The 25,791-nt window shown below is 43.9% G+C and overlaps 1 protein-coding gene across 2 annotated transcripts in view; it reads right to left on the reverse strand.

Moving 5' to 3' along the window:
• The window catches only part of KIF20B (kinesin family member 20B), a 106,212-nt gene that overhangs the window by 52,450 nt on the left and 27,971 nt on the right, over positions 1-25,791 (reverse strand). For both annotated transcript variants that reach the window (XM_066600724.1, XM_066600723.1), the window contains exons 6-19: positions 19,844-20,028; positions 17,944-18,013; positions 17,023-17,241; positions 15,165-15,276; positions 14,433-14,504; positions 13,343-13,489; positions 11,023-11,185; positions 10,468-10,779; positions 10,244-10,383; positions 8,117-8,267; positions 5,487-5,691; positions 3,262-3,323; positions 3,046-3,165; positions 1,891-2,005 (exon numbers count right to left, since the gene is read on the reverse strand). In XM_066600724.1, coding sequence (XP_066456821.1) covers positions 1,891-2,005; positions 3,046-3,165; positions 3,262-3,323; positions 5,487-5,691; positions 8,117-8,267; positions 10,244-10,383; positions 10,468-10,779; positions 11,023-11,185; positions 13,343-13,489; positions 14,433-14,504; positions 15,165-15,276; positions 17,023-17,241; positions 17,944-18,013; positions 19,844-20,028 — 2,073 coding nt within the window. The remainder of the gene's footprint in view (positions 1-1,890; positions 2,006-3,045; positions 3,166-3,261; positions 3,324-5,486; positions 5,692-8,116; positions 8,268-10,243; positions 10,384-10,467; positions 10,780-11,022; positions 11,186-13,342; positions 13,490-14,432; positions 14,505-15,164; positions 15,277-17,022; positions 17,242-17,943; positions 18,014-19,843; positions 20,029-25,791) is intronic.

Genomic DNA, 25,791 nt, shown 5'->3' on the forward strand with positions numbered 1-25,791 from the left:
TAGTTCTTATTGGTACCATTTTAGGTTTTTTTTTTTTTTTTACATTTATGTCCCTGTAAGCTATGACAACTATGATGATGCACTGCAAGACTTCTGTACTGCAATGCCTTATTGCTTACAATAGAAAGCCAGGACACCAGTCTTTGCAATCCCTCCCCAAAGACCAGAATATAGATGGGATAATCAAATCATGCCCTCCCCTCTGCTTTGCATAGGCTGTAAAGAGTTGTAAAATCAGTATTCCTGACCCCACCTCAAACAGCTGTGGCTTTGGTGCTGTAAGAGATACCTAGATGCTTTTGGTGTCTTCTTAAAGTTAGGAACCGTGGGTTTAAAATAAACCCCAAACCCTGTTGGTGGCACTGATAGATCCAGACCTACAGCCATTTGAATTATAACAAGCTCTGTCCATCCTTATCCTGCAGAACCAACACAGCTTGTCCTAAACTGTAGAGGGATTAAAGTGGCTGTTTCACAAAGACAACTCTTACCCTATTATAGCATATGACATGAGAGGAGGGTCCCCCGGCTCTATGAGCCAAAACATACAGGCACTCAAAGCCGCTCCTGTTTTGGAGGACTTGAACCACCCTTTCATTACATAGAGGCAGCCATTCTTCTGAATTACTTCCATGCAATACTACAATTTTCCCTGCAATGGCAGCCGCAAGGCAAGTATCGGGATGGCTGTGGCTTCCCCAAATCCAAAGCAGTTTGCCAGGGGTCCTAGGAGTGGGACTGTATTGTAAGAGGGCTAGTCTGATGAGACAATGCTTTTAAGTGCCTTATGATGAAGTAAATGATGAAGTCTATGCCAAAATCACATCAAATGAGTTAACTTTAGGGCTAATGCCCACGGACGGATTTACGCCACGTTCCCTGCGGTGGAATAATGCAGCTGTGAGGGAAATCACAGCATGTTCCATTTAAGGCTAGCTTCGCTGCAGAGTTTTGCTGCGGCAAATGCGCCTGCAGACGCTAATCCAACTATTAGCTGGCCATGTGGACGAGATTTGTCAAAAATCTCATCCACACGGGGCAGACAATCCATTACGGCAGTGCCGGCATTAGCCGGTGCGGATTCCCGGAACGCAGCATGTCAATTCTTTTTTTTTTTTTTTCCATTGCGGCCTCGCTCCTCTGTTTGGAGAGCCAGCCGCAATGGAAAAGCATGTGGCGAAGCAGCTCCAAAACCCACAACTAATTGCCTCGGGTCTTGAAGCTGCGTTTATCCTGCAGACTTTCGCTGCGCCAAAACCACGAGATTTCTGCAGTGCAAGTCCCGTAGGAACCCAGTATCCGTGCGTTTTTCCACGGCAGGAGTTCTCCATTAATATAGTACTAATGGAGACTGTGTAAAAACGCGGTAAAAAGCGCGTTTATCCCAGCAGCATAAAACCGCAGGCGTATTTCGCTACGTCCGTAGGCATGAGCCCTAAGTATACTATAGCAAGAATGCATTTTCCATTCAGTTGGTCATATGAATTTCCATTATTACAAGCAAGGCACCAGTGTTCTTAAAAACACAGCATAGGAAAACTAATAATTGGGAAAATTAACTTTGTACTATGCAAGCAGAGATTGTAAGCCAAATATGTTGCAGGCGGGGTGTTACTTCCAGGATAGAAGAGACATGCGGTTAGTTGGGGAAAGGAAAAGTTAGAAGCAGCAAATACAAAAGTAAGGGTTTTATTTTAAATTTAACATACAAAAGTACAGAGTGGAAAGTGTGGCATATTCAGAGTGTACTCTAAAATGATTGCAATTTTTAATTTAAAAGCCCAGACTTCCTTCTTTTCAGGCGATAAAGTTTGCGGTTTGCAGCATTTTGCCTTTGCATTGAGACACAGGAAAATGGGTTTCTGGACCTTGGTTGATCTGAATAGGTACCTTTCTTCGATGGAGGTTGGTTCTCAGGTAAATTGTGGTTATCTGGTGGCCGCTTCCGACTTGAAGTGCTGTTGCCTTTATCCATTTCTCCTCGAATTGTATTTAGTTTTTTCTCCTGCGAACAAAAGAGAAAACTATTGCATTGGTGGATAACAAAGTATCAAAGCTGTCACCAAAGCTCAGGAACACAGAAAGCGAGAACTACCCATGTACAGCACCAGCCCCGTATTTAAGGGACTAGTTCCAGTGAAAAGTACACTTCACTCCAGCAACAGGGGGACAATTTGCACAGTAAAGTGCTTTTCCAGATCATCAATGACCTATTCCTAGGAAAGGTTATCACTAGCAGATCGGCAGGAGCCTGCGGCTTAAGGCCTCCCCACCAATACTGTAGATGACCGTAATTCTCCTCAGGCAGTCCATAGGGCAATGGCTTATCTTGATATTGCACCTCTCCCCCATTCAAGGGAAACAAAAAGGCAGACAAAAAAAAAAATGTAAAAAAAAAAATCGGGTGGACTGGATGGACATATCTTTTTTTGGCCTTACATACTTAAGGCCCATTTAGAAACAATGATCATCACTCAAAATTCACTCAAAGATAATGGTTTTGTCTAAATGCGCTGCCATCATGTACTGTTCATTCATCGCTCATTTCTAGCCAGCTAGAAATGAGCTATGAGCCTCATCAGTGCAGCACGCTGATTTTCTCAGCGGGTGGCACGGATAACATTCTATCAGCTGATATCCCACTGGGACTTCTCAACAGCATACCAGCTGAAAGCTCAAAGAAAAAAAAAAGTATACCCTGGCCGGAGCGCTGCGAGAACACAGCAGCTGTAAACAGACGGCAGCGCTCCCGCTGTCTTTTGCATACAGCAGGAGCCTTCATTTACACACTAATAAGCTCTTAAGTAGTTAATTAGCTCCTTAAGAGCTTCTGCAGAGTGAACGCTCAAAACTGTCCGTCTGCCATTTGAGTGAATTTTGAGCAATCATCTTGCTGTGTAAATGCACACGATTATCGCTCAAAAGATTGCATTTGAGCAATCATCGTTGTGTCTAAATGGGCCTTTAGAAGTTGTACGTTTAGAACCAGTTTTCTAGAGCTCTAGTTTCTGTATAGGTAATCTAATGCGTCCAGGGTTTACTTACATAATCTTCACATTTAGCCTCCCAATGAGAGATTAGCTCTTGAAGCTTTGTAATTGCTGTGTCCTTCTGCTGATTCATGTCCAAGAGTTGCTCAATTTGCTGTTTGTGCGTTGATAGGGCCTAGGGATTAAAAGGGGGGGAAAAAAAACGAGAATTAGAATAGTTACTGCGCAATATACGAAGGGGCATTAGACCAGTGTATTGCACAGGGCTTACCTCGTTAGCTTCCTCAAGCTGAAGTTTAAATTTCCCACACTGACTCATTTGACTTCTCAGATCTGCAGAAATATATTTACAGATGAAGTGCGTACATTTTGATTAACCTTAGTATGTGGTATAAACATGCAATCATTAACAGTTTTAGCAAAATGTTAGACCTTTTGCCAGCAATTTCTCTAGTTTTCCCTTTTGTTTTTACCTCCTTGCCTTTAAACAAGAATACATTTTTATTTTTCTGTCAACACAGCTGTATCATGTTTTTTTTTTTGTTTGTTTTGGAGCGGGAGGAGCTGTATTTTTTTTTTACGCTGTAATTTAAGGTATCACTTTCAGTTTCATTTTTATGATATTCACGGTACTGCAAAGTTACTCAGGACTGCGTTTGGCCTGTAGTTAAGACTAGATAGGTTTACGGACAGGGTCAGGCCACACTTCAGCAGGATCGGCGCAGTGGCTGGCATGCTACACTTCAGCGGGATCTGCGTGGTGGCTGGCATGCCACATCCAGCTGTTCAGTAAGAAGCTTCTGGGGAGCATTCACCTGGCTATATAGTCGCTGTTCTTTTTATCTTTATACATTTTCCTTATTGTATTGGGTTTGGGGGGTGGGGGAAGAGAGTCAGTGTTGTTAAGTTTGTAAACTGTTGTGCTGCACCGCCGGTACTCAGATCACTCTCCCTTTCCTTTGTTCCTTAGTAGCGGTATTAATAGGTAATGAGGGGCCGGTTTATTGAGGCCTGTCCATTAGGTAAAAGCATAGTCTGTTTTTGTAGCACACATTTGGGGAGTACAGCACTGTACAGCACAAGGGCCTCAGCCACCTTGTGTAAGTGAATTTTGTTGGGTTACCTATTGTTTGTGGTCACAGGGGCCACAGCGCTTTAGTAAGATTTGGCCAAGTATAAATACAGGAAAAGGAATGGAGGGGAAGGTTAAACTTTAAAAATCCTAACTCTTATTTACCCATCAATGTAGATGTCTGAGAGCTTGTTTTTTTGCAGGTCAAGTTGTATTTTTCAATGGTGCCATATAAAGCACTTTTTTGTTTGTTTGTGTTTTTTTAAGTTTTTCAGTAGAAATGGAAAAACAAAAACAAAATTCTGCCATCTTTGGTTGCATCTTGTTTCTACGGTGTACACAATGCAATAAAAATTACACAGCTTTATTTTATGGGTCAGTACGATTACTATGATACCAAAGTTAGTCTTTTTTGCTGTATTAAATTTTTTTTTTATTTTGTGCCGTCATCTTCTGACAGCCATGACTTTTTTTTTCTGTCAATATAATTGTAGGAGGGCTCTTTTTTTGCGGGACGTCCAGTAGTTTCTATAGGTACAATTTTTGGAGTAAATATGACTTTTTGATCGCTTTTTATTATGTTGTTTCTTGGAGACGGAGAGACCAAAGTAGTGACTTTTTTGACGATGTTCACCATGCGGGATCAAGAACATGCTACTTTGATAGATCGGACTTTTATGGACGCAGCGATACCAAATATGTTTTATTATTTAGATTATTTTTTTTATAAAATATGGCAAATGGTTGTTTGGGTTTTTTTTAACCTTCTTACTTAAATTTTTTTTAAATAAAAACAAAATATATGTTTACATTAATTTTACATTTAATTACAATTGACAGCAGCATTTAAAAGGTTAACAGCTGCAATGAGCTTTGCGGCTTATCGGAGCTGTTGTGGGCAGGTGTCAGCTGTAACAAACAGCCAGCACCCGCATTGTATCAAGCAGGATTGACCTGCGATCCCCCTCCATACGCACCCTGAACCTGCAGGACATAACTGTACATCCTGTAGCATTAAGGGGTTAAAAAGAAAAACGCATTTGAAGTCCAAGGGAGACACGAACTTGATTGCTCTGAGTATAACGCATGCAATAAATACCATATTCTGTCAGGTAGTCTATCCCTAATGGCAGCCCTGGAGGATATTTTTGCAACAAATGCAGCCTAATGCAAGTCAATCGATCCATGGTGTAGGATTTTAGTCAAAGTGCCATCATTTATATTAGTATTTGCCACCACATTTATAAGAAACTACAAGGACGCCTGTCTCGTAATGAACTACACCCCCCACCCCCAGTAAACTTGCTTGGTTCATAAAGGGGTCGTGCTGTGGATGAAACTCAGTTGCTAAAATGCATCTATGTGAAAAGTGACAGTTTGGCCTAGTAAATTAGATATCATCTTCAATACGACTAACAACCTACCAGTAGATTTCCTTTTTAGCTCCTCTTGCATTTCACAAAGATCATTGGTAACTTGTTTTAGGTTTTGCTCCAATGCAGCCCCTTCTTGATCATCTGGAATGGCAGCGATCTGGTGATGAGCCTCCACTGCATGCTGCTTGATCTCAGCCAAGTCACTCTGCATAGAAGAGAAGAGTCCTTGAAGGGGCATGGTGGGCTCATCTGCCTGATAAGGAGAAAGCAAGGCTCATCTGTTACAGGCCCATATAAAAGCACACTTTAAGCTGACTTTACATAATAAGCTGTCATGTATGTACATGAGGAATGTCTGGCCATTAAATGACATATAACCTGAATTTTTCACCAGTTTCCCCCTCTGCAGGCTTCATCTCCAACTCTCACTCTTCCCTAGGTTGAGGTTTATGGAAACCACACAAGTTAGTCTACAAACAGGAAAGCACAATATACTTTTCTATCTCTCTAGCCGACCCTCATGTGCAACAGCAGCAGTACAATTGAAATTTCTGTAGCTATGATTTTCCCTTAAAAGAGGAAAATTGGCTTCATCAGTTTTTTCGCCTTCCTCTGGATCAACATTGGAGGTGTAATATGCTCAAAGGACATATTGTAATCTAATTCAGTCTAACATCCTATGTTCCTATGATCTAGTAAACCGTAGCGCAGCTGTGCTTCTATGCTGCTGTCACCCTCCTGCAGCTCCCTCCTCCTCGCCACAGACTTCCATGGGCAGCATGAGAAAGCAGGAAACAAAGCTTCACCCACACGTCCTGTAATCCATCTCAGTGTCTGCAAGTTAAAAGGAAGTCCATCTCTAGTAAGAGTCTGTTGCCTGTTTTCACATGAAGTTAAACCCCAAGTGGCAGAATTATTTCTCAGCAGAAAAACACATTCCTCTACGTGTCCTCAACTGCTATGGGACAGCCACTACAGAAGCTGGAACTTCTGGTCTCATTGGGTGGGGAGGGTGACGAATTACTTCCCCCACTCTGTACTGCTACAGATCGGCCTGCTCCAACCCCACCCCACCCTACCCCTCACTGAGGAGATTCAGCCAGCCTCCTCAATTTCTAAGCTCACCTACGGCCATGTGCAGCATCCCCTGTCAAAGCCAAAGTGGTCTACGGGCCCTACTATTCAGTAAATGGTCCAGATGGACTCCTTTTAACATTATCATGATTTGCTCCTTTTTTGGAAGTAGCACCCCAAAGACACTGTTCTTTCCCTTTCTCACTGGTTCTTCAATCCCCATGAGGATGCAGTATGTCTCTCCCTCACCCACAGGAACCAGTAATCCATGGCAACCACCAGTGATTGTACCTACCGCCAAGGTAGAACATCCCATGATTTTGCTGTACTCCCCAAATGACACAAACAAGAAAGCAGGATTTTTGCAGCTTACCATAAAATCCCTTTCTAACCACATTCATTTGGGCAGACCGCACACACCCAGCAATTTACTCTTTGCTTGCAACTTGTGGTGTAATTTCTTCTCTTGTCCTGATTTTTCCTTTAATTAGCATTTGCTTTTCTGGTTATGGTCTGTAGTGGTCGACTTCATGTCTTCAAATGGTTCCCTCCTAGTGTGCATGTACCAATTATTTTAGCTTCATGTCTATGGGAGGAGTATAGCTGGTAGGAGGGAGTGACTTTTTTTGCTTCGTGTCCGCCTCCTAATGGCAGGAGCTATACCCAAGGTCTTGCTGTGTCCCCCAACGAATGTGACGAGAAAGTGATTCAATGGCAACAAAATCCTGTTTCAGTCAAGGGATTTGCACTTTTGCTGGCCAACACACTGCACTTTCAAAGAACGTGTGCTTAAGAAATAAAAAAAAAATGTCTAAAAAAAAAAATTCAGCATGCGGGATTTTAAAAAAAAGGCAGCGCAGTGTGTCTTATTCATCCAAAAAGTGAATTTCCAGAAAGGGCTCCCTGGGCATATATGAATATTTTTTCCTTCTGGCATAAGAGCACACAGCGACCCTTGCTGCAAGCATCTCTCACAATTGGTTAAAAATCAACCACCACTGAATGTGCAAACAGCTATACAGAGGCAACTGTTACAATAACCAGGAACCTGTATACCACAACTGCACTAAGAAAAGTGAATGGTATTTCACGACAGAAGGGGAAAGAAGTGGCTGTCAAAAAACATGTCTGGCACTGCTCATATATTGGAAATTGGATTTCAATCTGTCGGGTCCTATCAATGAACCATGAAGCAGTCCCTATAAACATTAAATAGGCTTTCCAGGATTGCAGTCCTCAATAGGTGATGGCGGGGGACCACCACTCAGGATCCCTGCTAAATCAGCTGTTCACAAGGCCCATTGCCAGTGCAGACAGCTATAGCCACAGTGGCCCAGGTTGGCTTTGTAGGAACACCTTTTTAATTCAATGGCAGCGGTACCTTCAATACCAGCCCAGACCGCTGCATTCTGGACAGAGCAGTCAACTTCTGGCTCTGTCCACACCAACAAGAGGCCTGGCAAACAGCTGATGGGTGGGGATCTTCAGCAGCATTGATGGCATATCATACGGAAAGGTAATCAATAGTATAAAAAAAAAGCAACTAGAAAACCCCTTTTAAAAAGAGGAAAAAAAAAAAACTACTAGTACAATCATGTGCACACCTGGACGGCAGGTTCTGGTACACAGCATGGTTCTTTGGCGGTTTCCTCTGCATCATCTTCACTAGAGCATTTTCTCACTAAATCCTTAAAGATCTCCATTCTTTCTTCACACCGTTCTTCTAAGAGCTCTTTTTCTTTTTGCAAACGTTCACTGTAACAAAAAAGTCACAAATAAAATGGAGTAGAAAATCAGCTCTGCTCACATCTCGTTGTATGCTTTGGTTGATATTATATGTTGGAGGTATTCCCACTTTACAGGCATACAGTAGCATATGTTGGCCACCCATCGTATGAGAACGTTGGCGGCATGGTGTCCCTTCCATATTAGGAAAGTGCCCCAGACTACTCCACAGTGAGGCAGAAGGGAGAATAGGTCGATGAGTAACAACTAGAGATGAACGAGCATACTCGATAAGGCAAACTACTCGAGCGAGTAGTGCCTTATTCGAGTACCTGCCCGCTTGTCTCTAAAGATTCGGGTGCCGGCAGGGGGCGGGGAGCGGCGGGGAGAAACGGAGGGGGGGGATCTTTCTCCCACTCTCCCCCCCGCAACTCACCTGTCAACCGCGCCGGCAGCCGAATCTTTAGAGACGAGCGGGCAGATACTCGACTAAGTCACTACTCGCTCGAGTAGTTTGCCTTATCGAGTATGCTCGCTCATTTCTAGTAACAACCCAACGTAAGCCAAACAGGACACTCATCTAGCATATGCTGGGTGCAAGGGGCCTTATAGATATGCTCGGGGCATACACGCTGAAAGCGAATGAGAGAAAAAAAAAAAAGCTGGAGCTTCACTAACTAAATGTTGAGCTCCATACAGGGGAGGCAACGGCCAAAAGTTACCGATGCAGAGATGTTATACTGTAGTGAACAATACAATGAAATAGGGCCCATTCACATGGACATTAATCCCAGTGTGTGTCTCAGACCAAATTATAGCTTATTAGGCTATTGAAGTGTGAATTTTTCACAGATCAATGCTTAGATGTGCAAATTCCCATCCTATTCTGGTGCATTTCACAGACGAGTAGGATGACAAATTTGCACTGTGCTGCACACGGACGGGGGTGTCTGATGTCCGCTGCAAGTTGTACCCAAGAGTTTCGGGTGCAACGCACACATATCTGCCCAAACACGGCCTTACTCACGTACACTGAAAGGATGTCTTATTGTGGCTTTCCCCATTTACTATAGTTCAGCACCTAAAGCCGTTTGAGCATCAAATGTAAGGCTGATGGCAGCTTCCACATGTCGTACCAGGATGCAGCTATTCTAGTTTAAGGTAGTACAGTTTTCTGCACCACTACAGAAACTTGCAAATAGAGTTATTTACCACTTTGTTTTACTCAGTAGACTGCAGTTAAATAAAAACTAATGTGCTATGCAGAAATATCTAACCAAAATCCATTTAAAAAGGTTGTACAAAGATTACAAGTTATCCCCCCCAATCCACAAGAGAGGGAATAACTTGGTGATCAGCAGGGGTCTCAGTCCTGTATACTGTTCTGCATGTCACCATGAGGGTCGCTTTTCTCCCCACAGCGACGTCAGAATGAATGGAGTGCTGGCCAAGCATGCACGGTTAGCGCTGCATTAATTTCAATGGGGCTGACGGAAATACCAAAGTAGGCGCTGCCCAGGTATCACTGCAGTCCTGCTGCAAATGAGTTGTGTGCCATTGTGCAACACGCAACCAACACTTCATTCAGGGTCCTCACTGAGTGGTGCAGTAACTATGCAATGAGGATGATGAGGGACACAAGATCCCATTAGAGTCTCCTACCAATCAGTAAGTGATCTATCCTGTGGATAGGGAACATGTAATCTTGTTACAACTGTTTTAAAGGCCACTGCAGAACTGACATTTAAAATGTTTAACAGGTACGATGGGAGTTCTACTGCGGCCGGGTGCCAGTTGTCAAAGACAGCAGACACCAGCAGTGTACGAAGCCTGTTCAACTGTTCCTACACTCCCAGCCAAGATGCAAAAGGTCCCAGAGAGGCGCCCTGCAGCCATCGGTGTATCCTGTGGATATACTGTAAAAACTCAGATGGGAATATCCTTTTACCAATTCACAAAATGAATGCAGACAAATTCACAGATACAGATCTGAAAAGGTCCCCTACCTAAAGTCATGTTCCCGTTGCATGAAGTGTGCGGTGAACTCATTTGCTACCTCTTCTCTTATTTTAAGTTCCATAAGAAGTTTGTCCTTCTGCTCATTAACCAGCTTGGTTTTCAGATCTTCCACAAGTTCCAGCAGTTTCTACATAGTGAGTAGTAAGAGTTGATGTTCATTAGTTAGCCAGATTAAATTGCACTGCAGGTGAAAAAAGTTACAGTAACATACCTCATAAGCTTCTTTCTTCATGATAATCTCATCTTCATCTACCACCTCCTCATCATCCTCATCTTCATCATCATCAAGCTCATCTAGATTGGTGCAGTCAAGAGGGTCTTCGTCATCAGAATTTTCATAGTCTTCCTCATGATCTCCATCTTCTATGTCATCCAAGCGGCTTTCCCACTGTACCGTGGCACGTTTTCGCGATAGCAACCTCTTCTTGTCAGCATTGTTTATTATGAAGGATACTTCCCTGGCAGTCTTTCCTTGTCCATTGGATAGGCTGTCCGCAGCCGGACAGGAATCCAATATTAGAACCTAGAAAATATGTGAAGAATAAGAGTGAAATACTGTTAGGGAAATTGAGGAAAACCATAAAATAAGCGTTAGTCAACAATTTTGCAAAATCGATGCATTTACACCATTTTTTGTAAAAACTGCAGCAATGAAAGGAGCTAAATCTGTGACATGTGAATAAGCCATTACACTCACAATCCATAAGGAATTGTAAGAATTGTCTTTTTGTGACATCTAGAAGCTCCAAGTCACCAGTTTACATACCTTTTGTGCAATAGCTGAAAATTTGAGCACATTAAGGGTCTCATCATAGGCAGAGGCGACCTGACTAATGTTTACGATCATGCACACCTTCCCTTTACCGCTGAAAAAGCTCTGTAGATAGTGGGTAAGCTTGCTTTCTCGAAATGGTACATGCTGCTGGGTTCTAGAGCAAACAGGAAAAAGAATGACAATTTTTAGAAGATCTAAAAAAAAAAAAATTAAAAAAGCGCTTTACAGATGTAATATTAGAGTAGTTAGACTACAAAAGTATAATAGGTCCGCTAGACCGGACCCATCTTACAGAGATCCAGCACTGTCACTTTTGCATGTATCAGTATACCGTACATTTCCTACATGACGTATGCAGGGAATGAAGAGGGGAGTCTTCATCTCACAATTTCAGTTGACTCTTCAATAATGCAATATATTTTTTTTTCTTTGCTCACAAGGGACTGTCCCACCTTGTAGACACATTGTACAAACATGTCGCTGCTCTTTACAGTATTTCTTCACTTCAGGGTATAGTTCAGGATGGTCCTCTATAAAACCCAAAACAGCAAGTGGAAGAGCGCAGTCCTGTCGGGACTATCCCTTGAAATCAAGGCGGAGTTATAAGACTGCTTGCAGCCAGCACATTATATATAGCTGGTTCTACAAAGACTGGGCATCAGTTTTATTAGTGGTGGTCCCACACCACTGATCAGCGGAATTACGAGTATACGGTGCTTAAAGGGGTTGTCCCACGGCAGCAAGTGGGTCTATACACTTCTGTATGGCCATATTAATGCACTTTGTAATGTACATTGTGCATTAATTATGAGCCATACAGAAGTTATAAGAGATTTTTCACTTACCTGTTCCGTTGCTGGCGTCCTCGTTTCCATGGAGCCCGTCTAATTTTCAGCGTCTAATGGCCAAATTAGACGCGCTTGCGCAGTCCGGGTCTTCTTCTTTTCTCAATGGGGCTCCGTGTAGCTCCGCCCCGTCACGTGCCGATTCCAGCCAATCAGGAGGCTGGAATCGGAAATGGACCACACAGAAGCCCTGCGGTCCACCGAGGGAGAAGATCCCGGCGGCCATCTTCAGCAGGTAAGTAAGAAGTCACCGGAGCGCGGGGATTCAGGTAAGCGCTGTCCGGTGTTCTTGTTTAACCCCTGCATCGGGGTTGTCTCGCGCCGAACGGGGGGGGCTGTTGAAAAAAAAAAAAACCCCGTTTCGGCGCGGGACAACCCCTTTAAGTCAATGGGGCAGAGAAAACCGGACAAGCAGCTGAGCCGTAAGGTCAACAATGAAAGGCGCTACTCTCCATTCCAGTAACGGACACCAAATCAGGAATATCAGCCCACAGCAATCAATCAGGATTAGAGGCTTATCCCAAGAATCAGCAATCGCGGTTTTACTTCTAGAAAAGTAGAAAACCCCTTTACTTAAAGAGATTTATATGGCCCAAATATAAATAACTTTGAGAAAGAAAAAAAAAAATCGTAACTACCATGTTTCCCCGAAAATAAGACAGTGTCTTATATTAATTTTTGTTAAAAAATTTTTCACTTTTTTACATGGCCTGGACGCTATTTAAATTGACTTTAACTGTTAGCAGGGCTTATATTTCGAGCATCCTCAAAAAGCCTGAAAAATCATTTTGCATCCTCAAAAATTCTGGAAAATCATGCTATGTCTTATTTTCAGGGAAACAGGGTACATTACAAGTTAAATTACTTTTTTATTTTTTTTTAAATGTATGATCTAGATCAGGGAGCCACATGTGGCTGCCCATGGGAGTTCTGCATTACAACCATATGCACAGGCAATTGACCTTATTTCAGGCATCATAACGACCAAAACTGTGCCAAGTCGGCTGGCGTAACACTAGCATCAAATTTCACACTGAAATGTGTTTTTTATTGTTAATATTTGCAATTTCACAGTATCTTGTTTTTCCAACAAGAGTTTTATGATGACCTCTGGCAAGTGAAGAAATTTCCCCATCGCCCTGCTACATCACATCCTAACATAGCTGAATGCAGTCACATGGCAATAAGTTGCAAAGTTAGGACTTTTGCAATTGTCTGGTTGCATCAACTTGTGATCACAAAGTGTATACAGAGGGTTTTGCAGCCAAAGTTCCCATGTAACCCTAGCTAAATGATTCCCCCCCCCCCCCCCCCCCCCCCCATCGCTCAGAGTTGAATGTGGCTCATGTGGTGTAAAAGGTTGGGGACCTCGGATCTAGATATACAAATAGTCTTGTTTCAGCATTGCGCCATTATTTACGTCTTACAGACAGAAGGCACAGACAGAACTGCAGATAAACACCTACTTGGACTGCTGACTGTTCTTCAGTGCGTTGATGCATTTGCCAAGGATCAGTAGTGATGTATTAATGTTCCCGCTTTCTTTCAGTCTTTCACCTTCATTCTGAGTTCTTGTGCATCTTTCCGAACCAGCCAAGTCACACAGAGTTAATCTAACAACACAACACCATATTTAGAAGATTAGACTAAAACCAAACCATTACATGCCCGTCTTTTTAAAGGATTAGATAAAAATCATTGATTCCTGTTGTCTAATAAGATTAAGTAGAGGCCAAGAAAAAAGGTCTCTAATTCAAACAATACTAGCTTATGGTGATTAGCCAGAAATTTTAAAAAAAGGAAATCCATTATCGCTGCAGTGCAATATATATATTATTTAAATTATAAAACTAGGGAATTGCATGAGTACCAATTAGCCACAGCAATTCCACAGTGGCTAAATCTGCACCTACAGTAGATTTTAGTCACTGTAGTCGGTGCAGATTTGGCCGCGTTTTAAATTGCAGATCAGCAAGTATGGCCGCTGGCAGCAATTGTTTATTTCATTTTTTCCCAAGTAACCCATTATTTGCAGCAGCGGTCATGTCTGAGTCTCTCTGCCCCTGCAGTTTCCCTCCTCGCTTCTCCATAGACTTCTATTAGCAGCATCATACAATACCCATCTATATATGTGGTTATCCCCGTTACAAAATTTGGACTTAACAGGCAGAGGACGGCAAATTAGGAAGAACTGGGACCCCCAGAGGCCAGCACTTTAGAAGGATTTCTCAGGACAGAGGCATCATTTTAGGCAAGTAAAGGGATTCGTTATTAAACACAAAGTTAAAGTGCAAATGTGATAAGGGGAACATTTAAAGCGGAAAGTATATGCACCCCATAGAACACACAGTATAGTAGGTGGACAAGGGAATAAAAAAAAGAAAAAGTGAAGTATTACACCCCCCCCCCCCCCCCCCATCTCTGTCACATGCAGTTCCTCTACTTCCGACTTTTGGAAAGTACAACAGGTAGGCCAATGACCTCAACATGATCAAAAATGATGGCTTGGAGAGAAAGGGGAGGGAGGAAGTTTAGGGAGATAACTTCTTTACTTACTCGCTGACTTTTACCACGCGAGGAGCATCTGCATCTTCGATTTTTATGAGACGAACAGTAAAGATGCTGTGACTGCAGAAGAAATAAACGTGTGATTAAAAAGCATGAAGTGATCATTTAATGTTACTATTCCATATAGGTTTCTGGAGTCGAGGACAGGTTGTTCCAGCAGAAAGCTTAGTGGCTAGGATTATAGATCACATTTGTTCACATTCTTTGAGGTGTATCTAGATGGAGAATGCTACAAGATTTATACGTCAATTTACTGTAAGGAATCGGTTTTTTTTTTGTACTAACACACTTAGGCCGCCTGCAGACGGGCGGAAATTCCGTGGAGGGATTTCCCGCGGAATTTCCGCCCCTGGAAGCTGCCATAGGATTGCGTTCACAAACGCAATTCTAGGCAGACGGCCACGATTTGGCCGCGGCAAACAAATCGCGGCGTGCTCTATTCCTGTGCGGGGCTCGCAGCCGGCACATGAAAGAGCCGGGCCGCGGGAGCAGGTGAGTGACATGCTGCTCTCTGCAGATGCTCGGGTCCCGCTGCGAGAATTCTCGCAGCCGGATCCGACCTGGCCATCTGCAGGCGGCCTTACAGGACACAAATGTCTCCATGGATATTCTTGCATACTATATATAGCAGGTCTAACATTTGTTCCTTGTACCCATGAACACCGCCTTCACAGAAGTCAAGAGCCCCGCTAAAACAGCATTTGTCTTTGAAAACACTACCTTCTACTTGAAGAACTATTCAGTTTTGTGAAAGCAATACTTTGGAGTTTTTTCCCCAGAGCAAGAATTCGGCACGCCTCCTTAGCATCTGTAACCTGTATCCATTGGAGATCTGCAGAGGAATACAAGCAACATTTATATATCAGGGAAACTACATAGCAAACAGCTGCCATATATTAACAAGTACGGTTACACAACCTCAGACCTACACAAGATTGGTCTATGATCTATGTTGTGACACTAAAGTCTTCAGAATGTTATATAAAACACTTTGAACCTAAGGGCTCATGTCCATCGACGTTTTTTCACCACGAACTAAGCATATGATGCACGGCCACGGTGAATGGAGTCAATGAAAGTAAATGGACTTTCATTGATCAATGCACATGTGCATGTAGATACGCAGCATGCTCTATTTCTTGGTGTACCACATAGCATGATCCCTAGACATTTGTATAGGCAGCTTTTGCAAACGCTGTCTATACACAATACATTGCGTATGGGTGGCGTTATCATACGCAACCCGCTATGACACAGAGCAGGGCATAAAAAAAAAAGGGCACTATGTATGAGCGTGCGCATGCACAGTAGGTCTCTGCCAGCAAACTCTGTATTTACCAACACCGGTAAACATTATGGGGAGACCTGCAGCATTTTACCACCACTGTCGTGGACATGAGGCTTTATGTGCTCAACCTATATAATACCGTGTTTCCCCAAAAGTAAGACAGTGTCTTACTTTCTTTTTATCCCCAAAAGCCCCACTATGTCTTACTTTCAGGGTATGTCTTATATTGGAAAAAAATTGGAAAAAACTTCTGTATGGCCATATTAATGCACTTTGTAATGTACATTGTGCATTAATTATGAGCCATACAGAAGTTATAAGAAGTTTTTCACTTACCTGCTCCGTTGCTAGCGTCCTCGTTTCCATGGAGCCGTCTAATTTTCGGCGTCTAATGGCCAAATTAGACGCGCTTGCGCAGTCCGGGTCTTCTGCTTTCTTCAATGGGGCCGCTCGTGCTGGATGCCGGCTCCGTGTAGCTCCGCCCCGTCACGTGCCGAATCCAGCCAATCAGGAGGCTGGAATCGGCAATGGACCGCACAGAAGCTCTGCGGTCCACCGAGACAGAAGATCCCGGCGGCCATCTTCAGCAGGTGAGTATGAAGACGCCGGGCCGCCGGGATTCGGGTAAGTACTAACCGTTTTGTTTTTTTTTAACCCCTGCATCGGGGTTGTCCCGCGCCGAACCGGGGGGGGGGGGGGGGGTTGAAAAAAAAAACCCGTTTCGGCGCGGGACAACCCCTATGTAGGGATCAGAGGGAGGTGGCAGACGCGGCGACGTATGGAGAGGGGGACTGTGCGGACGTGGGCAGGAGGCGGCGCGCAGCTAGATGAGAGGGAGGCGGCAATACCCCCGTGTTTCCCCGAAAGTAAGACATATGTCTTACTTTCGGGGTACGGCTTATATTAGCCGACCCCCCCTGAAACCCCCGATACGTCTTACAATCGGGGGTGTCTTACTATCGGGGAAACACGGTAGCTATAACAGAAGAAAGCTCTCTATTTTTTTTCTACCATGCCTCCTGATTTTTGGAACATAGGCTCTGCAAACAGAAGCATAGCACATGTACCCTGAAATTTTCTACTAGATGTATAAGAAGAAAGCTGGGGCTTCTCTGCGGGGGGGTCATATGTTCCCATTAGTGACATGATTGCTGTGACCAAAGTGTGGAAATAATTCTGCACATTTCAGTGTAAATTAAGCAGAAAGGATCCAGCATATTGCTGGACATGGAACTAGAACCGCAGGGTATCAGAATATAAAGCAAATTATAACGTGCGCCCACAGCTCACCTTTCACAAAAGAGAATCCTTTTAGGTCCTGAGCCAGCTTTAAGGTTTTTCTCTTGTAGCACTTATCGCCTGACACGGGATCCAGAAGATCGTAGATCAACTCGTTGTAGATTTCACAAAAGGAAATCCAGACGGAGAATTTAACAGAACCGTCAACATCTAACTTGAATTCAGACTCCTTTGCGTGTTCGTCAAATTCAGAGTTTGATAATCCGCTGGCTATGGAAGAAGACGTTTCAGAAAAAGGAGACATGTTCATACACCATTATGGCGAAGTGCTCTTGTAAATGCAGAGCATAACACAAAACCACCAAGCAGCTTTCAGGTCCTTGAGGGAACCCATCAGCACTTCTACTGTTCACTCCCTCAAGGACACAGACTGCAGCCATGCTGGTCTGTAAAAATAGTGTGTTCTAGAGAAACAGCGGCTCAGGGCCTTGTTCTGTTGATCAATGGCACCTCCAGAGATCAGACATCACTACAGGTCCATTCAGACACAACGATTGTGTCAAAATCTGTCTTTTCAGCGATAATCATTGTGTATAACTGCACTGACATCAAGCAGTTTTCGTTAAGGCGTCGCTGATCTTTCAGCATGCTAAAAGACAACCATTAGCCTCATCAGGAATTCACAGCGGGATACAGCTGATACTATTGTTTCAGCTGTATCCTACTCCCTGAACACAGCTGGGGTATGAAGAACACCGCTGTCCAGCTCTGTTCATCATATCCCGCTCGGAGCACTCTGTTGTATAACAGCCAGGCGCTCCGAGCGAGGAACAGCTGGATGCAGAAGACAACCGGAGACACCCTGCTTGTCTTCTGCATCCTCCACTCGGTTGTATAACAGCCGGGCGCTCCGATCGGGGAGCAGCTGAATGCAGAAGACAAGCGGCCACACACACAAACACACAATCTTACCATCATCAAATTCTGTTGCATCACCAGCGGTCCCACTATTGTTACTCCGAAAGCTACACTGGTAGTCAACCTAAAAAGAAAAAAGTTATTGTGTGTTGAAATGTTTAACTCGGCTGCTTTCTGCAGCAACTTAAATAGGTTTTTGTTTAGGTGTAAAGTTTCTAGACTTGTATAGTGCATGTAGTCCCACCCCGGTGGTAAGTACCCGCTCTGTTCTCTGCGGACATCTCACCTCCTGCACCGGTTCAGTGTGTCTAGCGATTTTCTCAGTATATGCATTGTGAATGTTGTGAGTGTTTGGGATGATGTAGTTTTGTTATGTCTGGTCTGTCGTGGCCGATTGTGTGGTCTGCCATTATTGCTCTGTCCTATACAATGTGTGTATGTTGTTTTCTAGGACTGTCTGAAATGTACTTGTTGTAAGGAACATGAGTATGATAGTTTGTGCTTGTCTACAATCTCATGGTGGATTACATCTGCTATTTGATTAGATCTGTGTAAGTAATCGGTCTGTGTGATGTATTGTATGGTTTCTGCCACCATGTGGCATCTTCTGTACGTGTCATCAGTAAGTGTGGGGGCTTTTAAAATGCGTTTATGACTGGATCCTGTATAGCAAACATGAATCCCTCTTTCTCCAAAGAGGCTACCCTGAGTCAGCCGTTAATTAATATGAGCTATATGTAAATATAAAAGTCTAATAATATAAGAACGAAAAATAAAAAATTGCTCATAAACGTGAGAGGCTCGTTCCCAGGCAAAGCAAAAAAAAGAAAAAAAAGCCTGACAAACAATTGGTGGATAACCTTAGTTCTAAAAAGGCTCATTCCGGTGAAACCACATTTTTTTCCATCCCCATCACCCTCAACTGATTGCCTGTCACTCTGGAGGTCTTCTCTGTATATTGTTCTCTCATGCAGTGCAGCCCCTTGTCTGATGCTTATCAGACACCATCTTGATGGTTAAAATTTCACTTTCAAATCAATCCCGTGATGCATCAGCACAGCATTTAAGTTCAAGTTGTACTACTTGTGCCTGCTGGGTGAACAGTTTAATCATTACATTCTTCTAAATAAGCATCTGATCATAAGTATACAGTCAGTCAGACGGATGAGCTGTGATCTCCTCCACTATAACTAACTGTGACATGAGCTGTATGACCATCAGTAATAGATAGTCTGTGTCCCTTCCCCACCCCCTCTAGGCAGTGTCAGTGATAGGGTCTACACAACAGCATAACAGAGTGAAAATAGAAAAAAAAAAAGGGCTAAAAACTGAATACATAACCCCAAGTACATCTTAGATGGTCAGAGCTGATATTCCAAGACCACCTGAGGAGACAGACGCCAGAAGTTTCAGATAGAAAACAACAACAACCAAGGCAAAACTAGCTCATATGTATACTACATAAAAAAAAAAAAAACATTCTCACCGGCTTGGCCTTTTAGATAGATGCTATAATAATTCAGCAGCCACAACACAGAGGTAAAAAATAATGTACCCTCTAACATCCACAAGCCGACAGAACTCTTTACTTTAGGGTATAAGATGCTCCGTTACTGTGAAGAGGGGGTCTTGCTAGCCCTTTATTCCCAAGTCTACATCCAAAAACAAAGCAAACCCACAATCTAAGCAGACAATACATATTAGATAATTGTTGGGGCGACGGCTAAAGAGAACCTCCACTTTTTATCATATGTTCGATCGAAATTCGGCCCCAGTTTCCGTATAGACCTAAACAACAGTCAGGGCACAGTTTTCCACATACAGAGCTCCAAATCCCCAGCAGCCGCTGCATATCCTATTAGATGACCGTACCCATTTAGGTTAACCACATGTACATAGAATAGCATCTAGAGCAACCATCAGACACAGAAACAAGAGCCAACACATACACTACCTCTTTTGTGTGACGAAGGATACTATTTTTCATTGCGTTTTCTGTCTTCACTTGATCTTTTGTCAGCCTGATGAAGTCTCTACATCGGGTAGGCTTAATGTCCATCTTAGAATAAACCTTCCCTTTAATGGTATTAAAAAGCAGTTCCATTGACCTTGGTAATACACCGGCATCATACTTTGTACCTGCCAAGAAAGAGGACAAATTTAAGTCTACAGCATGGAAAAATAGAACAATCACTAAATCGGTATATGGCAATCCATAGGCACACACAAATGGTTAAAAGGGATACTGTTGAGTATGAACCGTTGAGTGAGCCCCATTTGTGCATGTGTGACCGCCTTAACCTTTTAAGGACCAAGTGCGGTAAATCGAGATAGCAGAAGTACGGCACGGGATTAAGGCCTCTGCTGCTGCAATGAAGTAGGAGCAGGTCAGGTCGTCAGCTGTAAGACACAGCTGGAGGACCCAGAGGAGAAGCAGTTAACGCTTCTGCCTTCTGCTTTCTCTCTTCGCTACATAGTGCCGATTTGATAGCCATGTAGCCTGTAAAGGAGAAGTGTTACTTCTGCTATTCGACTGTACAATGACATGACTCGCCGGGGTGTTTCCTACCACAGCAGAGCTGAAGGGTTCTAGCAGACCCAGACCAGCTGTTAGTGACTGCTGTCACTGCAGGGGAAGGTCTTCCACTGTAACTGGGGCTCCTATGGATGCTCCAGCTACAATGAAGAGGCATGAAAAAAAACCAAAAAAAAAACCACACAATGTGAAGGACCCCCCAGGGATCTATCACGTCATGGGGGATAAAGATGGTCGAAAAAAAATGGTTACAAAAACCAGCAAATGGGTAAAATCCCTGAAAAGCGTCTGGTCTTTTAGGACTGAAACACCCTGGTCCTTAAGAGAGTTGCAGGGGTATGTACATCTTAGGCAATTATGGAATATCCTAGACATGTGTCAAATATCTGGCGATGTGGATCCATCACCTATCTAAAGAACTACGGGGCCCATGATTCCCGGCTCACCAACAGGCAGTGGATGCGGGGAGAGAGTGGAGGTGCACATGTGCAGCTTTCTCCATTCACTTCTTTCGGATTAACAGAAACCGAGCATGCTTGTTCCATTAACTCCCACAGAAGTGAATGGCGAGAGCGGTGCCACCCCTATTCAGTGTCTGCCTGGATATTGGGACGGCCTCACCAGACGGGACACTGATTCTAGGAAGAGATGAGGAGCTGCAGAAGTGATGCCCAAATCTATCAGGATGTGTCAAAGTTACTGAGGTGGGAATATCGGGACGTCCTTTATGGAACTAATAAGCAAAAGTATCAGACAAGCCACTTTAAATTACTATATAGTGTGAAGTAGTTTATGTTTAAGGCCGAGACGACCGAATACGCTTTTACCTGAAAGGAGCAGTTTTGCCGGCTGCTACACAGTTCATAGCTGAGGGCCACAACTGTGCAGAAGAAATGTCAGAAGAGACCTCAATCTGGTCTTTCTCAGGATCGGCAAGAGGCACAGGGGTCGGACCCCTACCAGTCATAGCATCTCCTACCGTAACAGTCATACAGGAGGACGTTATTAAAGGGCCACTCTTAATTCGTTACATACCTAGCCCCCCCAGTATATACTGTATAACTCAGCTTGCATCACCCCGCTTACTACTTTCTGACATGCCAGCTTCACATTGAAGTACACGCAGTTGTGCACGCCTTGGCGCAACTTATTTGCGCCATGAACAGGGGGTTTTGCATGCATGTTGGCGTAATTTACTGCACTTTTTCTGCCAACAGAGCAGGTTTTGCACACAGGACATAAAACACACTGATTGAAATGGCCAATTCATCTAATGAGTTGTTCCAGATAGGTTTTTCCCTGTACTAATTGCACAATTAGTGTGCAAATACTAAGATGGAACATGTTTCTTTTTGGGTTTTTTTGGACAGCGGAAAAGCACACCCCAAAACACATGCATGTGAATGAACCCATATAAATCAATGGGTTCTATTGTCTGCTAGAGATGAGCGAGCATACTCTCCCGAGCTTGATGCTCGTTCGAGTATTAGGGTGCTCGAGATGCTCGTTACTCGAGACGAGCACCACGCGGTGCTCGTCTCGATTAAACGAGCACTGACCATTGAATTCTATGGAGCCGGCAATACAGCCGGTTCCATTGAAAGCAATGGGCTGCCGGCGATCACACAATGAATATTCGGGAAGGGCTTAAATATATAAGCCCTTCCCTGCAATTCATCCAGAAATGTGTAAAAATAAAAAAAATATATATACTCACCTGGTCCCGGCAGACGGAGTTCAGCCAAGGCCAGCTGGCAGTTCTCCTGAACTGCTCTCTGTAGTATTCAGCAGCCGGGGATTTAAAATCCCCGCCTGCTGAATGAGCTGCCTCTGATTGGTCACAGCCTGACCAATCAGAGGCAGATCTCACTCACACACCCATTCATGAATGGGTGAGTGAGTGCTGCCTCTGATTGGCTCAGCGCAGCTCTCAGCTGAATGACAGCTGAGCTGAGCCAATCAGGGTGTGACCAATCAGAGCAGCTCATTCAGCAGGCGGGGATTTTAAATCCCCGGCTGCTGAATACTACAGAGAGCAGTTCAGGAGAACTACCAGCTGGCCGTGGCTGAACTCCGTCTGCCGGGACCAGGTGAGTGTATGTATATATGTATATATGTATATATGTATATATATATATATATATATATATATATATATATATATATATATATATATATTTTTTTTTTTTTATTTTTACACATTTCTGGATGAATTGCAGGGAAGGGTTTATATATTTAAGCCCTTCCCGAAAATTCATCCCGCGCTCGCCGGCAGCCCATTGCTTTCAATGGAGCCGGCTGTATTGCCGGCTCCATTGAATTCAATGGGCTAACATCGTTCTTCTCTGCCACAGCTGTTACAGCTGTGGCAGAGGAGAACGATCGTTATGCTGACAGTGCGGGAGGGGGGGGGGGGGGGTCTCACTCTTGCCCCTATTGTGGCTTAATAGTGAGACCTCGGAGCCCGAAATGCAGCCCTGCATGTTGCTCCTCGCCTGCCCTATCCATTTATGTGTTTTTTACATGACTTTGGTGATTTGCTAAGATTTTCACAAATGAAAACCTTAGCGGAGCACCAGTCATATACAAAAATGCTCGAGTCACCCATTGACTTCAATGGGGTTCGTTACTCGAAACGAACTCTCGAGCAACACTGAAAGTTCGACTCAAGTAACGAGCACTCGAGCATTTTGGTGCTTGCTCATCTCTATTGTCTGCATATTGCGTCCGTCCGTGTGATGCCAGGCAAACAACCCGGTCAACTCTCAGGTGGGTCATGTGATCTCATTTTGGCCATCGGAGATTTACTTGGCTTTATGCTACTCAAAAAGTAAGTTTTGTATTCACCATAACCCCTGTATGATGGACCCCACCATACGAGCTCTTAGAGGCAGACAGGACACTCCCTATAACAGTTACTGCTGATGATTAGAGGCTCCTGTCACACAATTATAATGAAGGAGATCACAGCTTATCCTCCTGACTATATACGTCTGTTCCGTAGCTTACCGATGTGAATAGAGAGGGCAACGATAATTATATTATCCATCCGGCAGAGATAGTATTGGCTCTAGCTGGTCATGTGCTGCAGCGCTGATGCATCGTGGGAGTGTTGGATCATAGAGAACGTGATTAGGGAGAAATCTCCGCATCAAGATGGTGCCCGATAAGCATCAGACAGGAGACAGGCAATCAGGTGAAGGGGCAGGAATGGAAAAAATGGGTTTGTCAAAGTTGTCCTTTAAGAGTGGCGTTCCACTTTTAAAGCTATCACTAGGTGTCCTCCATTTCCTGCCTTGTTTTTTCTTCATTTGATTTTATGTGGTTTATATAACTGAATGTAGCGGCCATACTGGTTGACAATCTGCCGTCCCTTAAACAACTAATCTGTATAACAAATCAAGAAATTATACAGCGTTTCCTTAAAATAAGACAGTATTAAATTTTTGCCCCGAAAGAGGCACCAGGTCTTATTTTCGGGGGATGTTTTACAATAGAGGCAAAGTGTTGCAATTTAACTTTCGCTGGCAGCATTCCTGCCTCCAACAACAGCTTTAGCACACTCAATCATTGATGAAGTGCGCTAAATGCAAAAAAATAGAACAACCCTCGAAAATAGTGCTCGAGCGCATGTCTGCAAGGCTGCTATTGAAATAAATGCTATTGAAATAAATGGGAAGGTTATTTAAAAAAAAAAAAAATGTGTGCCACTTACCTAGCACGGTCCAGGTCCCTCCCGATGGTCTGCGGAGTTCTGACAGCCATCTTGCAGTCACCTACATAAGATAGCTTCCTGGTAAAGGAGTTTGTTAACCCCGCCTCCAGGAAGCGATGGCTAATTGATGGGTTCAACGAGCGCTGCATTGGCTGATCCGCGGCACTCGATAACCAATCATAGCAATCACATTGAATGGCTGCGATTGGTTCTTGAGCGCTGCAGCTGAGCCAACCACAACCAGTGTGATGGCTATGATTGGTTATCAAGCACCGCGGCTCAGCCAATCACAGCCATCACATTGAATGGCTGCGATTGGTTCTCGAACGCTGCGGCTGAGCCAATCACAGCCATTCCATGCGATGGCTGTGATTCGTTATTAAGCACCGCGGCTCAGCCAGTCAGCCATCGCTTCCTGGAGGCGGGGTTTACAAACTCAGTTACCAGGTACCAATGTTCCGTTGGCTGCTGAGGATTGCAAGCAAGCTACCGGGACTCTGCAGAGCAGAGTGAGGGACCCGGACGCTGCCTGCTAAGTATTGGGGTTTTTTACCCCTCTCCTCATGTAGTGAAGCTAGGGCTTATATTTGGAGCAAAATCACGGTATATCACATCTTTGGACGTTCCCTCGCAATGCCTCAGCCATTGTTTTCAATGGAGCCGGAAAAGACATTGCACACAGTATGCGATATGCAACGTTTTCCCCATTGAAAACAGGGAACACCTGCCGATCCGGAGGACAGCTACCTCCCTGAAGTGATGGGAGGCGGTTTTAACACAAAAACACCTGTCATCCACTGGGACATTGCACGTTGGCAAGTGCGATATCAGGCCAAGTTTCACGGCCCGATGTTGCACACCCCAGTGTGAAGTTAGCCTCAAGTGTACCTCCTAGCTAATCTGATATCAGGTGTGCAGAGACAAAACTGCACGCTAGACGAACTAGTTCCAAAGGCGACTTTACACGATGGCTGGCGAGTACTGTGAGCTTGTCTTATTAATCAGAACAAACTATTCTAGCTGGGAATCATACGGTTGCCTCCGTTAGGTCTCTCCATGCCTGATCGGCCAGGAGAGCATTGCTGGAAGTACACTAAATTTCAGGCACCGTTATTGCATTATCAATACACCAGACCACACACAGGACCAAGCAATGCATCAAAAATTAATAGGGCTGTATATCATCTCCGATCCCCAAACCATTGGCAACAGTAGAGTACAGCATCTGTCAATAGATCAATGGGACTTCTCAGACAACTGTAAATAGTTGCAGTTTTGGCGGTACGTAACAAGCAAGAAGTGGGGAAAATGCATAAAACTAGAGAAACTCATTGAAAACTGCCCGAGCAGCAGAGTTCAGGCCTCTGATTAACAGCCCTCCGTTGGATCATTTAGAAAGCCGATTATATGGTTTGTAGCAGAGCTCTACAAAGATGGCTTAGAATAAGTTTGTGAGCGATGTCCCACTTTACTGCTCGGCTTGAAGATGAATTACCTTGTTTGAGTTAACAAGCGACAGCGCGGTATAAAAAATACTAGATCCACTTGCACAATATATGGCCACGCTGCAGTTTTAACATTTTTGCACAGAGATAAATAAAAGGATTAATAGAAACCAGGAAAGACAAGAAAAACAGCTTGCAGAGCACCC

This window comes from Eleutherodactylus coqui, chromosome 4 (assembly GCF_035609145.1).
Source record: "Eleutherodactylus coqui strain aEleCoq1 chromosome 4, aEleCoq1.hap1, whole genome shotgun sequence".
In the NCBI taxonomy this organism is placed as follows: Eukaryota; Metazoa; Chordata; class Amphibia; order Anura; family Eleutherodactylidae; genus Eleutherodactylus; species Eleutherodactylus coqui.